Source organism: Malaclemys terrapin, chromosome 9 (assembly GCF_027887155.1).
Source record: "Malaclemys terrapin pileata isolate rMalTer1 chromosome 9, rMalTer1.hap1, whole genome shotgun sequence".
Classification (NCBI taxonomy): domain Eukaryota; kingdom Metazoa; phylum Chordata; order Testudines; family Emydidae; genus Malaclemys; species Malaclemys terrapin.
In genome coordinates this window covers 74,066,657-74,081,648 of record NC_071513.1, presented here as the reverse complement: position 1 = coordinate 74,081,648, position 14,992 = coordinate 74,066,657, and the positions used below count along the sequence as shown (strand labels likewise).

General features: G+C 50.1%; 1 protein-coding gene across 1 annotated transcript in view; it reads left to right on the top strand.

Annotated features, from left to right (window-relative positions):
- Positions 1–14,992, top strand: part of GK5 (glycerol kinase 5) — a 100,119-nt gene that overhangs the window by 67,446 nt on the left and 17,681 nt on the right. The window contains exons 11-12 of the mRNA XM_054040271.1: positions 4,172–4,276; positions 11,932–12,026. Coding sequence (XP_053896246.1) covers positions 4,172–4,276; positions 11,932–12,026 — 200 coding nt within the window. The remainder of the gene's footprint in view (positions 1–4,171; positions 4,277–11,931; positions 12,027–14,992) is intronic.

The following is a 14,992-nucleotide window of genomic DNA, read 5'->3' as shown; positions in this document are numbered from 1 at the left end:
CTTGAGTATTCTAGGATGCATTTTATCAGGCCCTGGTGACTTGCGGGCATCTAACTTTTCTAAGTGATTTTTAACTTGTTCTTTTTTTATTTTATCTTCTAAACCTACCCCCTTCCCATTAGCATTCACTATGTTAGGCATTCCTTCAGACTTCTCGGTGAAGACCGAAACAAAGAAGTCATTAAGCATCTCTGCCATTTCCAAGTTTCTTGTTACTGTTTCCCCCTTCTCACTGAGCAGTGGGCCTACCCTGTCCTTGGTCTTCCCCTTGCTTCTAATGTATTGATAAAAAGTCGTCTTCTTTCCCTTTATTCCTATAGCTAGTTTGAGCGCATTTTGTGCCTTTGCCTTTCTAATCTTGCCCCTGCATTCCTGTGTTGTTTGCCTATATTCATCCTTTGTAATCTGTCCTAGTTTCCATTTTTTATATGACTCCTTTTTATTTTTTAGATCATGCAAGATCTCGTGGTTAAGCCAAGGTGGTCTTTTGCCACATTTTCTATCTTTCCAAACCAGCGGAATAGCTTGCTTTTGGGCCCTTAATAGTGTCCATTTGAAAAACTGCCAACTTTCCTCAGTTGTTTTTCCCCTCAGTCTTGATTCCCATGGGACCTTACCTATCAGTTCTCTGAGCTTACCAAAATCTGCCTTCCTGAAATCCATTGTCTCTATTTTGCTGTTCTCCCTTCTACCCTTCCTTAGAATTGTGACCTCTATGATTTCATGATCACTTTCATGAACAAGAATTTGTTGGATAGTCTGTGCCCCGCTGTGTTATTTTCCCAACATATATCCGGATAGTTGAAGTCCCCCATCACCACCAAATCTTGGGCTTTGGATGATTTTGTTAGTTGCTTAAAAAAAGCCTCATCCACCTCTTCCACCTGGTTAGGTGGCCTGTAGTAGACTCCTAGCATGACATCTCCCTTGTTTTTTACCCCTTTTAGCCTAACCCAGAGACACTCAACACTTCCGTCTCCTATGTCCATCTCTACCTCAGTCCAAGTGTGTACATTTTTAAAATATAAGGCAACACCTCCTCCCTTTTTCCCCTGTCTATCCTTCCTGAGCAAGCTGTACCCATCCACACCAACATTCCAATCGTATATTATCCCACCAAGTTTCAGTGATGCCAACAATGTCATAGTTGTATTTATTTATTAGCACTTCCAGTTCTTCCTGCTTATTCCCCATACTTCTCGCATTTGTATATAGGCATCTAAGATACTGATTTGATCTTGCCTCCCAGTTTTGCCCTGACCCTCCCTTCTCTCTGCCATTATAGCCCACGCTCCCTCCTATTTCTGACCCATTTCCCAGGACTCCATGTTCCCCACTCACCTGTGGGCTTTGCTCACCTGTCCCCATTGAATCTAGTTTAAAGCCCTCCTCACTAGGTTAGCCAGTCTGTGTTCAAATAGGGTCTTTCCTCTCCTCAAAAGGTGAACGCCATCTCTGCCTAGCAGTCCTTCCTGGAATAGCATCCCATGGTCGAGGAAGCCAAAGCCCTCCTGGCGACACCATCTTCGCAGCCAGGCATTCACCTCCACGATGCGCCTGTCTCTGCCCGGGCCCCTACCTTTGACAGGAAGAATCGAAGAGAATACCACCTGCGCTCCAAACTTCTTCACCTGTACTCCCAGAGCTCTGTAGTCCCTCTTGATCTGCTCAGTGTCACATTTCGCAGTATCATTTGTGCCCACATGGATGAGTAGCATGGGGTAGTAGTCAGAGGGCTGGATAATCCTCGACAGTGCCTCCGTAACGTCTCGGATACGGGCCCCCGGCAGGCAGCATACCTCCCGAGATGAAATGTCAGGGCGACAGGTGGGCGCCTCCGTCCCCCTCAGAAGAGAGTCTCCGACCACCACTACCCTATGTTTCCTATTCGCAGTGGTGAAAGCAGACCTGCCAGCCTTAGGGGTACGAGGCTTCTTTTCCTCTACTGTAGGGGGTGATTCCTTCTCTCCTGTATCAAGAAGAGCATAACGGTTACCTATTACCACAGCAGGAGGGTTCGGAGCAGGGGTGGTGCACTGCCTGCTGCCAGAAGTAACCAGCTGCCAGTGTTCACCCTGAGCCATCTCCTCCTCCACCAGTGGCGTGTCAGCAGTCCTGTGTACTGGGACAGCTACCTCAGCTGTCTCCACATGGACGCTGTCCAGGAATTGCTCGTGGATTTGGATGCTCCTCAACCTAGCCACCTCCTCCTGTAGCTCTCCCACCTGCTGCCTGAGAGATTCCACCAGCAGGCACCTTTCACATTGGATGGACCCCCCAGCCTGGATGTCAGTAAGTGGGAATTGCAAATTACAGTCTCTGCAAAACCACACCAGGATCTGGATAGAAGCATACATGCTCAGGCGCTCTGGCTACAGGCGCAGGTGGAGGAGACAGAAGCAGTGCTGGCACAGGTGTTGGGGGTCTTCCTAACCATCATAGGCCTCCCTCTGTCAAACTCCCTCTCAAATTCCCCAGTCTGCAGCCCCCTGTCGGCTATAAAAGTGATTTGTAATAATTCCCACTCCATGTGCAAATCTTTGACTGTCCCCTGAGTTGTCTCAGATACTTCATCAGATGTGTGTTCTGGCACAGCTTTACAAAAGAGTGAGTCTTTTTCAATTGAACAGTCACTCAGCCACCTCATAGAGTAAAAGCTATGCAATACCAGAGACACCAGGTGAGTTCTTAAGTAGACACATTCCCTCAATTTTGAAAGCAGCTGCTCTCTGACATCCTCAGTTGTATCACTAATAAAGTGTGAAACAGTGTAGTTTGACAAAGTCACTGTTTGCAGTTTGGTGATTGCTTGAAGACCTTTAACATTTGAAACCATGTGTCTTGGAAAGGAAAAAATGAGAGTCTGTGTAATGATTTGTGCATTATACTCTGCACAGTTTGTATAGCTATCAAATGAGAGGCATTTGTGTTGACTTTACCAGTTTAAGTAATCAAGACTTGTTAATGTTTTTTCAAGGCTTTAAGCTTTCTTTGAAAAAAAATGCTCAGGTTTATCTTCATTCATGTATGATTAGTTTCCAAATGTCACAACAGATTTGAAGGCTTCATACTTTCATCAGGCAGCACTTGGAAACACATTATAGTTTCAAATGAACTGATGTAAACCAATGTCATATTTGCCCTTGTATTTCTGCATTTTCTTTGTTCTTTTTGAGCTGTTATTAGCACAACTGTGTCCTTTTCACAAAATGATCCATCTTTCCTGAATCACTCCTTAGCTAGAAATGAACTCCAACACAGACTGAATTATCATGTCATATGTGCATAAATACATGCTGTTTGTTTTATACACTTACACACATTTTAAAATGAGATTTGTATTGTTTTGTGTAAGGCAAATCACACAGTACAGTGCCACAGGTGGCTTGCGAGAGCCATTGTGGGCACAGGGAGGCCAAATTATAAAACTCTTTCTTTTACATAGAATCGTATATTGAAAAATGAATTTTCAGGAATACTTTTTGTCACTATTTGAGTACCTTCAGCGAATGAGACTGTTATTTTTTTCTCAGTTGGGACTGCTGTTTTATGTTTCAGTATCTCTGTATATTTCCCACTTGGAGGCTCAAGCCTCCTGATTTATATATTAGGATTCAGAATATTCAGATCCCTTTAGAAAACCATTGTGTTAAAGTAACTTCTGTAATTAAAGAAAAGCATGCATACATGTTAAATAGCTTTAACAGTGTATGTGTATATTTTAAATTGTAGAATTTAACAGCTTTAAGACGACTTATTGTTTCTAATAAGGATCTGAATTTTTTTAAAATCCTAAACTGCTTCATGAAGCTCTCAAAATAACTATTTTTAGTAGTTATTTTTTATTCTTCAGTGCCTTTTTTTGGGTAATTAGATTTAGTGATTCTAAATTGATTATAGGTTGCATTGCATTTCTCTTTGATTAAAAGTAAACTATTGTTCATTTCTGGTTTACTTTTGCCATGTATTTTTTGTGGAATATTTTCTTCTAAGGCCCCACAAAATGTTCAAGCTGTAGTACTGACATTTAAGTTGAATTTTGTAAAGGAAGTGAACAAAAGTTGCAACTACAATTTGAGGATTTTTTATTAGTTGTTTTATTTAATCTCTCTGGAAGCAATTTGTGAACTTCACTACTTTCCTTTTGTGCATGCATGTGCAAAATTTTAAGGTCTGTATCCATTGATTGGTTGGAAGATTGGGAAAGAGGTGGTCTTCTTAGCTGAAGGCGACACATCAGACGCTGGCTCTACCATAAAATGGGCTAAAGAGTTAGGTAAGTGGCTTTTCAATTGTATAATGCTATAAAACAATTAGCCCTATAAGATGCTTCTTTATAGGGTCCTCTAGCTGGCTCCTGTTCATAGTATTAAGCTTCCATTTGTTCTCTTTAATAGATAAGTAATCTAGTTTCTTCTTCGAGTGCTTGGTCACATCCATTCCACATTAGGTGTGCACGTGCACGAGCGTCGGAAACTTTTCCCTTAGTGGCACTCGTCGGGCCGGCGGGGCCCCCGCCTGAGTGGCACCACCGTGCCGTGCATATATATCCCCGCTAGCCCGACCCCCTCCAGTTACTTCTTACCGTCCATGGCGGCGTTGGAACAACCTCTTGCTTTTGTACAAGAAGTAATCCCTTAGCTTTAGAGTATTTAGCTGCTATCAATTCGTTAGCATTCCCTTGTTGTGGACACTTAATAGATTAGGTGCTTGGAGGCTCCAGTACCCGCCATGGGGCATGCCGCAGGCCCAGAGGTTTAAGGCTTGCGCCACATGCCGCAAGCCTATGCCGGTTAGTGACCCCCATGACTCCTGCCTACATTGCCTGGGGGAAGCACACCAAACAGAAAGGTGTAAGATTTGCAAGGCGTTTAAGCCTAGAACAAAGAAAGAGAGAGACTTTCATTTGAAGCAGTTGTTGATGGAGGCCGCGCTGCAGGCATTGGGCCCGGAGCGCCCGACGCCGGCTCTAGCCTCCTCGGTGCAGAGGGCCCCGGAGTCGTCAAGAGACCTGGTGCCGGATAAGCACTGCAAGCCGTCGGCCTCAGAGCAAAGTAGGCCCCGGCACCGCTCATCCTCCCCGGTGCGGCCCAAGGCTAAACCAAAGGAAGGGCGCGGATGTTCCCCACAAAGGAGACCGGTGCCATTTAAGGGCCCGGGCACCCAGAAGAGCATGATGGACGCTGTGCCGGCACCGGTGGCACCGGCACCACAAGTCACACTGAGTCCAGCCCTAAGGGAACTCAGTGAGTACGACGGGCTCGAGTGAGTAATAGATCAGCCCTCCACGCTTGACACCTTTGAGGCGGCGAAGGACCTCATCGGGTTGTCGGCGGTGAGCTCCCTCCCAGACAGGCAGAAGCCTCCGGCGCCCGGGCCTGGGGTGCCATTGAGGGGAAAGCTGGCAATGGTGCGCTGTTGGAGGACACCATCCCGGCATTGGTCCCGGTCGAGCTTCGAATCTGTGGACTCTGTTACCCCGATGCAGAGGGAAGTCTCGGTACTGGAGGCGAGTCAGCACACGGGTTTAGTGTAAGGGATCCGACGCTCTCCGGCACCCCCCCAGAGACTGGCACCAGGAGAAGGCTAGCTGGTCATCACCGAAGGCTTCCAGAAGTCGCCGGTCCAGGTCTCGGGAGCACCGATACCGGTCCCGTGAGAAGTGGTACCGGTCCTCTTCCCAATCGTCAAGAAGCTGCTTGTCGACCTCCTGCCGGTGCAGATCGACGGCACCACCGTGGCCTTCGTGTTTGGTGTCGCTGGAGTCCGGTGCCGACTCGGGCCAATACAGTTACCCGCACCGGGCACCGGACAACAGAGAACACCAGGCTGGGTGGCAGCCCCAGTGGGGACCGCCAAGACACTGACCCTTCTGGACCCCTTGGGCCTACCACCAGCGGCAGGGGGCTCCCTCCAGAGCCAGCTACTGGGTGCACCGGTCCCGGTCCCCGCACCGATGCTCTTCCATGTGGGAAGCTACAGTGTCCAGACCACCTGTACCTTCGCCGAGCGAGAGACCGGAGAAACCGGCACCAAGTCCGGTGCCGCCCCAAGGTCAGCTGCCGCGGCCCGAGCCAGAAGCCCCTCCCTCGGGGGAGGGGAACCAAGGGGACCAGCAGGAGGAAGCCGAGCAGCTGCTGACCTCCTCGTCATCTCTGGATGAAGTGGTGGCAGGCACAGTGGTATCAGGGCCTCCGCCAACAGACCACAGAGCCCACCAAGAGCTGCTGCGTAAGGTTGCTCATAACTTGGGGTTAGAGGCTGAGGAGACGGTAGAGTAGGAGGACCCCATGGTGGACATTCTGAGCCCAGAAGGTCCATCCAGAATAGCGCTTCCGCTCATTAAGATCATACAGTCGAACTATACGACTGTATGGCAGACCCCGGCCTCCAGCGCTCCAACAGCCAAGGATGTGGAGTGGAAGTACTTCGCCCCATCAAAGGGGTACGACTTCTTGTTTTGCCACCCAAGCTCATGTTCCCTGGTAGTCTCGGCGGTAAACGAGAAAGAGCGCCATGGGCAGCAGGCCCAGGCCCCTAAGGCCAAGGAAGCGAAGCGCCTGGACCTGTTTGGCAGGAAGGTGTATTCCTCAGGGGGCCTCCAGTTGAGGATTGCTAATCAACAGGCCATCCTCAACTGGCATCACTTCAACTCCTGGGTGGCAGCGGGGACGTTTAAGGACAACCTCCTGCAGGGTTCCCAACAGGAGTTCACGGTGCTGGTAGACGAAGGCAAGGTCGTAGCGAAGACCTCTCTCCAGGCGTCCGTGGATGCGGCGGCCAGGACAATCGCGTCTGGCGTGGTCATGCGACGCTCGGCGTGGCTTCAGGAGTCAGGTCTGTCACCTGAGGTCCAGAACTCATTCCAGGACCTCCCCTTCGAAGGGTCCGGGCTCTTCTCGGACCAGACAGACGCAAAGCTACATAGCCTCAAGGACTCGAGGGCTACACTCAAGTCACTGGGTATGCACACCCCGGCAGCTCAAAGAAAGCCCTTCAAGCCGCAGCCTCCTCCTCAGTGTCACTACCAGCCTCGTCCTAGGCATGAGCCCTACCACAGGTGAAGTGGGGATAACAGGAGGCGCCGTAATAATAATAGCTCCAATAGGCCGGGCCAGAGCCAAGGCCAACATAAGTCCCAGCCAGGTCCTAAACCAGGCTTTTGAAGATGTACCTGAGGACAGCGTACCAGACCAATCACCGTATCCGTCCCCTTGTTTCCTGAACTGCATGTCCCGTTTCTCCCTTGCATGGTCCGGCATTACGTCAGACCATTGGGTGTTATGCACGGTGCGAGGTGGATACATGCTGCAGTTCTCCTCCCTGCCTACCTTTCAACTCCCGTCCCTCTTCAGGGACCCCTCTCACAAGCACCTCCTGGAAAAGGAGGTTCGCACTCTCCTAGAGGTGGGGGCGGTAGAGATGGTACCGGAAGACCTAAGGGGGAAAGGGTTCTACTCCTGATACTTCTTCATTCCCAAGGCCAAAGGAGGCCTTCAACCCATTCTAGACCTGCGTGGGCTCAACAAGTTCCTGGTCAAGGCTTGGTACCTCATGGTCTCTCTGGGCACCAGCATCCCTTCCCTGGATCTGGGGGACTGGTACGCTGCCCTCGACATGAAAGACGTGTACTTTCATATCGCCATCCACCCAGCGCATCGCCGATTCCTGCGTTTTTCCGTAAACCAGGAATATTACCAGTTCACGGTTCTCCCGTTTGGCCTAGCTGCGGCCCCAAAGGTGTTCACAAAATGCATGGCAGTAGTGGCGGCCTTCTTACAGAGGCAGAGGATTCAAGTTTACCCGTACCTCGACGACTGGCGGGCCAGTCCGAAGAGGAGGTTCGGTCCCATGTGCAGGTGGCCTTGAGACTATTCGGCACACTGGGGCTCCTGGTCAACATCCCCAAGTCCACCCTCATTCCAACGCAGAGAGTGGAATTCATAGGGGCGGTCCTTGATGCGGTACAGGCAAAGGTGAGCCTTCCAGTATCACGATTCCTGGCCATCCAGCAAGCAGTGAACTCCCTGTGCCAGTTTCCCACTACAACGGCCTGAGGCTGCTGGGCTACATGGCAGCATGCACGCATGTGGTTAAGCATGCCAGACTGAAACTCAGAACGCTGCAGGCTTGGGTCGCCCGTGTATACGGCCCACGCAGGGACTCCCTGGACTTGGTAGTGACAGCCCTGGGAGACGTGCTAGACTCCTTGCGGTGGTAGTGGTCCCAGACCGTGATTTGCGAAGGCATCCACTTTGCCGCACAACAGCCGGACCTGACGCTTGTGATGGATGCGTCAGACCTCGGATGGGGTGCTAACCTAGGGGACCTCAGGACTCGGGGCTTGTGGTCGGGAGCAGAGCGGTCGCTCCATATCAATGTGAAGGAGCTCAGGGCAGTTTGTTTAGCCTGCCAGACCTTGCACGCCACTTTGAGTGGTCACAGTGTGACAGTTCTGACGGACAACACGACCGCCATGTTTTATATAAACAAGCAGGGTAGAACCCGTTCCTCGCCGCTCTGCCACGAGGTTCTCCTATTTTGGAACTTTTGCATAGCCCACGCCATTCACCTTGAGGTGTCATATCTCCCGGGGGCGCGGAACAAACTGGCGGACCACCTCAGCAGGTTGTATGCATGAGTGGATGCTCAGAGCGGACATTGTGTTTTCGCTCTTCTGCAAGTGGGGATTTCCCTGGATAGACCTATTTTCCATCAGTGGCAGTGCCCAATGCCCGCAGTTCTGCTCGTTCCAAGGCCACAGCCCGGGCTCATTAGCAGACGCATTCACGATCACGTGGGGAGGGGAATCGAAATACGCCTTCTCCCCGCTTCCTCTGGTGCACAAGGTCCTGCTCAAGGTGCACAGGAATAGGGCGGCGGTCATCCTTATCGCCCCGGCCTGGCCCCGCCAGCACTGGTTCACCATGCTCCTGGAGCTGTCAGTGGAAGCCCTGGTAACCCTGCCCCTACACCGGGACCTCGTCACGCAGGACGGAGGGCGACTCCTCCACCCCAACCTGCAATCACTACAACTGACGGCATGGAAGCTCTGTGGCTGAATGCTTTGGAGAGCCAGTGCTCCCTTTCTGTGCAGCAGGTTCTACTTGGTAGTAGGAAGCCCTCTACCAAGGTGACTTACCTGACCAAATGGAAGAGGTTCTTGTACTGGTATGGGCCCCAACAGGTTCAGCCACGCCAGGTTCCGGTGCCGACCATTCTAGAGTGCCTACTGCACCTCAAGCGGCAGGGGCTGGCCCCGTCCTCGATCAGAGTGCCTCTGGTGGCCATCTCCGCCTTCCACCCGGGGTTCAGGGGGCTTGGTGTTCTCCCAACCAATGGTGGGACAGTTCCTTAAAGGACTGGAGAGGGTATTCCCTTACTCACGCCCCCCTGTCCCTCCATGGAATCTCAACTTAGTCCTTTCTAAGCTCATGGGGCCCCTGTTCGAGCCCCTCGCTACCTGCTCCCTCCTCCATTTTTCCTGGAAGGTGGTATTCCTGGTAGCCATCACCTCGGCCAGAAGGGTATCTGAGCTGAGGGCACTCACCTCGAAGCCACCATATACAGTGTTTCATAAAGACAAGGTGCAGCTCCGTCCGCACCCCAAGTTCCTCCCAAAGGTGGTCTCACAATTCCATCTAGGCCAGGACATTTGTCTGCCGGTGTTTTTTCCCAAACTCCATGCGGATCCAAGTCACCCTGGATGTCCCAGCCTGCAAACCCTGGATGTCTGTCAAATGTTGGCGTTCTACTTGGAGATCCCCAAGCCCTTTCGTAAATCCACGCAGCTGTTCGTGGCCGGGGCTGAGAGGATGAGAGGCCTCCTGGTGTTGGCGCAGCGAATCTCCTCCTGGATTACAGACTGCATTCGGGTGTGTTATGACCTCGCAGGTGTTCCGGCCCCGGCAGTCACGGCCCACTTGAGTAGGGCGCAAGCAGCTTCAGCGGCTTTCCTGGCACAGGTCCCGATCCAGGAGATCTGCAGAGCAGCCACCTGGTCATCGGTGCATACCTTCATGACCCACTACACGGTCAACCAGCAGGCCTGAGAGGATGCGGCAGTTGATGGGGCGGTACTCCAATCAATTGTTCCGTGACTCCTACTCTCCTCCAAAGGTAAGCTTGTAATTCACCTAATGTGGAATGGACGTGAATAAGCACTCGAAGAAGAAAAAACGGTTACCTACCTTTTCGTAACTGTTGTTCTTAGAGATGTGGTATTCACATCCATTCCACCCCTCTGTCGGAGTCTCTGGCAAGAAGGAACTGGAGGGCGTCGGGCTAGCAGGGGTATATATGCACAGCGCACTGGCACCACTCAGGCGGGGGCCCCGACGGGTGCCACGAAGGGAAAAGTTCCTAATGTAGAATGGACGTGAACAACACATCTCAAAGAACAACAGTTACGAAAAGGTAGGTAACCGTTTTTTCTCCAGCCTGGAGCCGTGAAATTGACAAGAAAGCCAGGCTGTCATCGGGGCAGGTTGGGGGACGGGCACCAGCTAGAGCCTGACTGCCCCTGGGCTCCCTGCTCCCAGCTCGGCTGTAACCATCCAACTCCCCCCGGGGATTCTGGCTGCTGCCTGGAGGCTCCTGGCTCCCCATGGGGAGCCCGGCTGCTGCCCTAACACCAGGACTCTCAGCCCCCCACACTGTCCCTCTTAACTCAGTGGAAGCACTCCTGGTGAGGACAGAAGAGGGTAGTGTGGACATCAACCACTATAGTAATTACTGCAGTGGTTGTGTCGACATAACATAGGTTGACTTAAGTTTCTAGTGTAGACATGCCCATAGACTTCCAAATAGCCTAATGGTTAGTAATCTGTACTACCATAGAAGAGGCTTCTGTTCAGTTCCTGATCGTAGGGCCAGATCCTCAGTTCTTAGCCAACCTGTGCTTGGTATGGGACCTGAGGTTCGGGGAGCAAGGAGAAGAGGGAAGGGGTTCTAAGCCACATTTCCATTCCATCTGTTTAGTCTCTTTTGTAACTTGATGCAGCCCTAAGGACTATTTTCCCAACTGGGAATTATCAATTCACAGGGCACCCCAGCCATGCCCTTCTTCCCATGATGTCATCTGTGCTGGGTGATTTGGAATGGGTGAAGCTGCAAGGCCACTTAATAATTCCCTCCCACCAATGGAATCCCCAGCTGTCTGGTTAAGGCTTCTTTCTGATTGCCTGGCACTGTGGCCTAGTCTACACTGGGGGAGGGGGGAACGAGCTAAGTCGGTCTAAGTTATGCAACTTCAGCTACAAAAATAGCGTAGCTGAAGTCAACATACTTAGAGCTACTTCCTGCAGTGTCTTCACTGCGTTGGGGGAGCGTCAGCAGTCGACCTGTTGACTCCGCCTACACTCTCGCTCCGGTGGAGTACCGGAGTCGATGGGAGAGTGCTCGACAGTCGATTTATCGTGTCTTCACTAGACGCGATAAATCGATCCCCACTGGATCGATCGCTCCGGAGGTAAGTGTAAACATGCCCTGTCTAAGCACCACAATGTAGCTAGAACAGGGTGCCAAGAATATGGCCAGTAGTCTTGTTGGATCTTGGCTGGCAGTTACAGCTTATGGGGGAAGACATCCTTTTTATGTTTCTCAACATCATCTCCAGCTTACTTGTGGAAGCTAATAATGCTACTGTAAGTCCCATACATATTTCCCTGACTAGAAGGAATGATCCTCGATACAAGATTTTGAGAGTGAGTGGGCTTTAGAGTGGTAGGGATATTTGAGGATGGTTGTGGATTTTTTTCTTGATACTGGATACTTCTCTTTCATGGGGATGATGGAATTGAAATTCAGAAAGATTTTGTTTTCTTAATATGTGCTAGGTGGACAATTTAGGAATCTTGACTGTAATAATTTATTAAGAAAAGTCTAAGTAAATAATGTAGTCAGTTGACTTTTTTGTGTGCACCCTTACAGATCTTTTCACCAGTGTAGATGAGACAGCAAGAATGGCACGAGGTGTGGTTGATTCTGAAGGAGTTTGTTTTGTTCCATCTTTTAGTGGTTTGCAGGTAAAAATACCATCCTTAATATGACCCAAATGATTTTTTGTGTCCTGCTTAAACATTAATATCTGTAAATTTCCCCATTATCATGGTATCTATTCTGTTCTATTCAGGTTCTTGTTCCATGCCCATCACGGTGGTATCTGAGGGCCTCTGTGGTATCTGACCATCTAAAAACATTAATGAATGTATCCTCAAAAAAAAAAAGCGTGAGGTAGGGAAATATTATTCCCATTTTACAGATGGGGAACTGAGGTATAGACAGATTTGCCCAGTGTCACAAGAACTGAACCCAGATATCTTGCATCTCAGTCCAGTGCCTTGGCCACCAGCTTATTCTTCCAAAGAACTGAGCTGGACTCAAATTATTGGTTTTATGCCATTTCTTTTCACAGCCACATTTCAAGAAAGCATTAATTACATGCTTAAGAACTTCCCTGAATAAGGATGCTTTCCTGAATTGGGGCCTTAAAGCGTAGCACTAATAACTGTTTAACCAACTATGTGGCATATGGATTTAATTTTTAAAACTGTAGATTTGTTTTCTTGTAGTTCTCAGTATGCAGAACTCAATCTTGCTAAAATATACTAGAGGGTTGCTTCGCAGGCTGAGCTCACTGCACACACCAAGGGCTTTTAGCATTCTGCAGTTTCTCCCACAAGCTCCCTGTGCACCACCCTCTTCTTTTCCTGTATTGCAGGTATTCCCTGCAACTCCCCTTTCCTCATGCCAGAGCCTTTGTGTATTCCCCCCTATACCAGGGTCCTCCATTCTCCTTCCATGATCCTGTCCCCTCATACCATTGTCCCCATTCTTCTCCTGCAAGGTGCTCTGTATATCTTCCCCCTTTAGGGGTTCTGTGTGCCCCCCCCCCCCCCATTCTCCCTTTCCTTACATACCAAGGTCTCTACATCCTCATTCATACCAAGAGCTGTGTGTGTTACTCCCTCCAGGCCAGAGGCTCTGTATGCCCTCCCATGTACTCTTTCCCACTCTCAATTCTTATTTCTGTTTGTTTGTTTGTTTGTTTGTTTGTTTGTTTGTTTGTTTGTTTGTTTGTTTGTAGGGTGTCAGCATTTTAAATTGCATTGGGAGGATGGGCAGAGCTGTAGTGAGGGGTTATTTGCAGTAATGCCATAGCTGTGTTTGTCCCAGGATGCGAGAGAAACAAGATGGGTGAGATAATATCTTTTATTGAACCAACTTCTGTCGGTGGAAAGGACAAACTTTCAAGCTTCACAGAGCTCTTCATCAGGTCTGGGGAAAGTAACCAGAGTGTTCAAGCAAAATTCAAGGTGGGACAGATTGTTACGCAAAAGGGGTCGCACATGTTGTAGGAGACCACTTAATTTTAAGTGGGCAATTAACACTGCTGCAGTCCTGGGGCCAAGGAGGGGGTAGTAGGCTGCAGGGTGTAAAAGCAGTGTCTCAGTTAAATCCATGGTTTTTAGTGTCGAGCAGAATTATGGATTTAAGTTCAGGCTCATCTTTTGAAGATGTTATCATTTTGAGGATGAGGACTGATAGGTCAGATACAGAGTGATCACTTTGTGTAAAATGTTCATCCACTGGTGATAGGGTGAGTATCTGTGTATGAGTTCATTTGAGAGTAGTGATCATGTGGGTGAAAACAGACGGTTGTTGGGGCATTTGATGTACAAGATGGGGTACATCACATGTTGTGATAGGCATGTGTAGGACTGTGGATCTTGAAAGGTATGCTGTGAAGGGTATTGATCATTGTAGCAGTGGAAATAAGTCTGTATGTTTTGCATCTGTTGTTCTGGCAGGACCTGGTGCCACTTTGTATTGGTGTGTCCTGGTCAATGGGGAGCTTGTTTCTGATGATGAGCTTGGCGAGGCTGGGGGGTTGTTTGAAGGCCAGAAGAGGGAGTTTAGGAAAGATTTCTTTTGAGATGTGGTCCCTTTCGAGTATGGGTTGTAATTGTTTTATGATATCCTATATGGGTTCCAATGTGGAGTGGCAGGTGACAAGTAGTGGTTTGCAGTAGGTGGGATTTTTTTTTCTTTATTGAAGCATTATCTCTCTGGGTATTTGGGTGGCCCATTCCATGATGCAATCTGCTTCTCTGGTGGAATGTTCTTTTTTGGTAAGGTGTGTATCTTGGGCTTTATCCTTGGAGCATATTCTGTGGTATCTGAGTGTGTGGCTATAGATAACTGATTTCTTGATATGTCTGGGGTGCTTATTGGATCTGTGAAGGTAAGTGTGGTCATCCGTAGGTTTCTTCTATATACAGTAACTCCTCACTTAATGTGGTAGTTATGTTCCTGAAAAATGCGTCTTTAAGTGAAACGATGTTAAGCGAATCCAATTTCCCCATAAGAATTAATGTAAATGGGGGGGTTAGGTTCCAGGGCAGCTTCCCCTAGTCTTCAATCACCAGAGGCGGGGGGTTCAACCTTCAGCCCGCCCACTCCACTCCTTCCCCCAAACCTCCACCCTTGACCTGCCTCTTCCCCCCCCCCCCCCATCTCCTCCACCTTTACTTCGCTTGCTGCATCCTGGCTCCTCCCCACTCCCTCCTCTCCCTTCTAAACACCGCAAGCCAGCTGATTGCCAAGTAGGGGAGGGAGGGGGGAGGCGCACAGAGTCCTTGCTCCTCCTCACTCCCTTCTGCCTGGGGTAATCAGCTGGCTTGCCGCGTTCGGGAGGCAGGGGAGGGAGGGGGAGCCTGCACGCCAAGTCCTCACTCCTCCCCCTCCCTCCTGCCTCCAAAATGCCGCAAGCCAGCTGATTGCTGCCGGCAGGAGGCAAGGGAGGGAGTGGAGGTGCGCCGAGTCCTCGCTCCTCCCGCCTCCCTTCTGCTCGGGGCAATCAGCTGGCTTGCAGCGTTCGGGAGGCAGGGGAGAGGGGGGAACAGCGAGGACTCGGCGTGCAGGCTCCCCCTCCCTCCCCTGCCTCCCGAAAGCGGCAAGCCAGCTGATTGCACCGGGCAGGAGGGAGGGG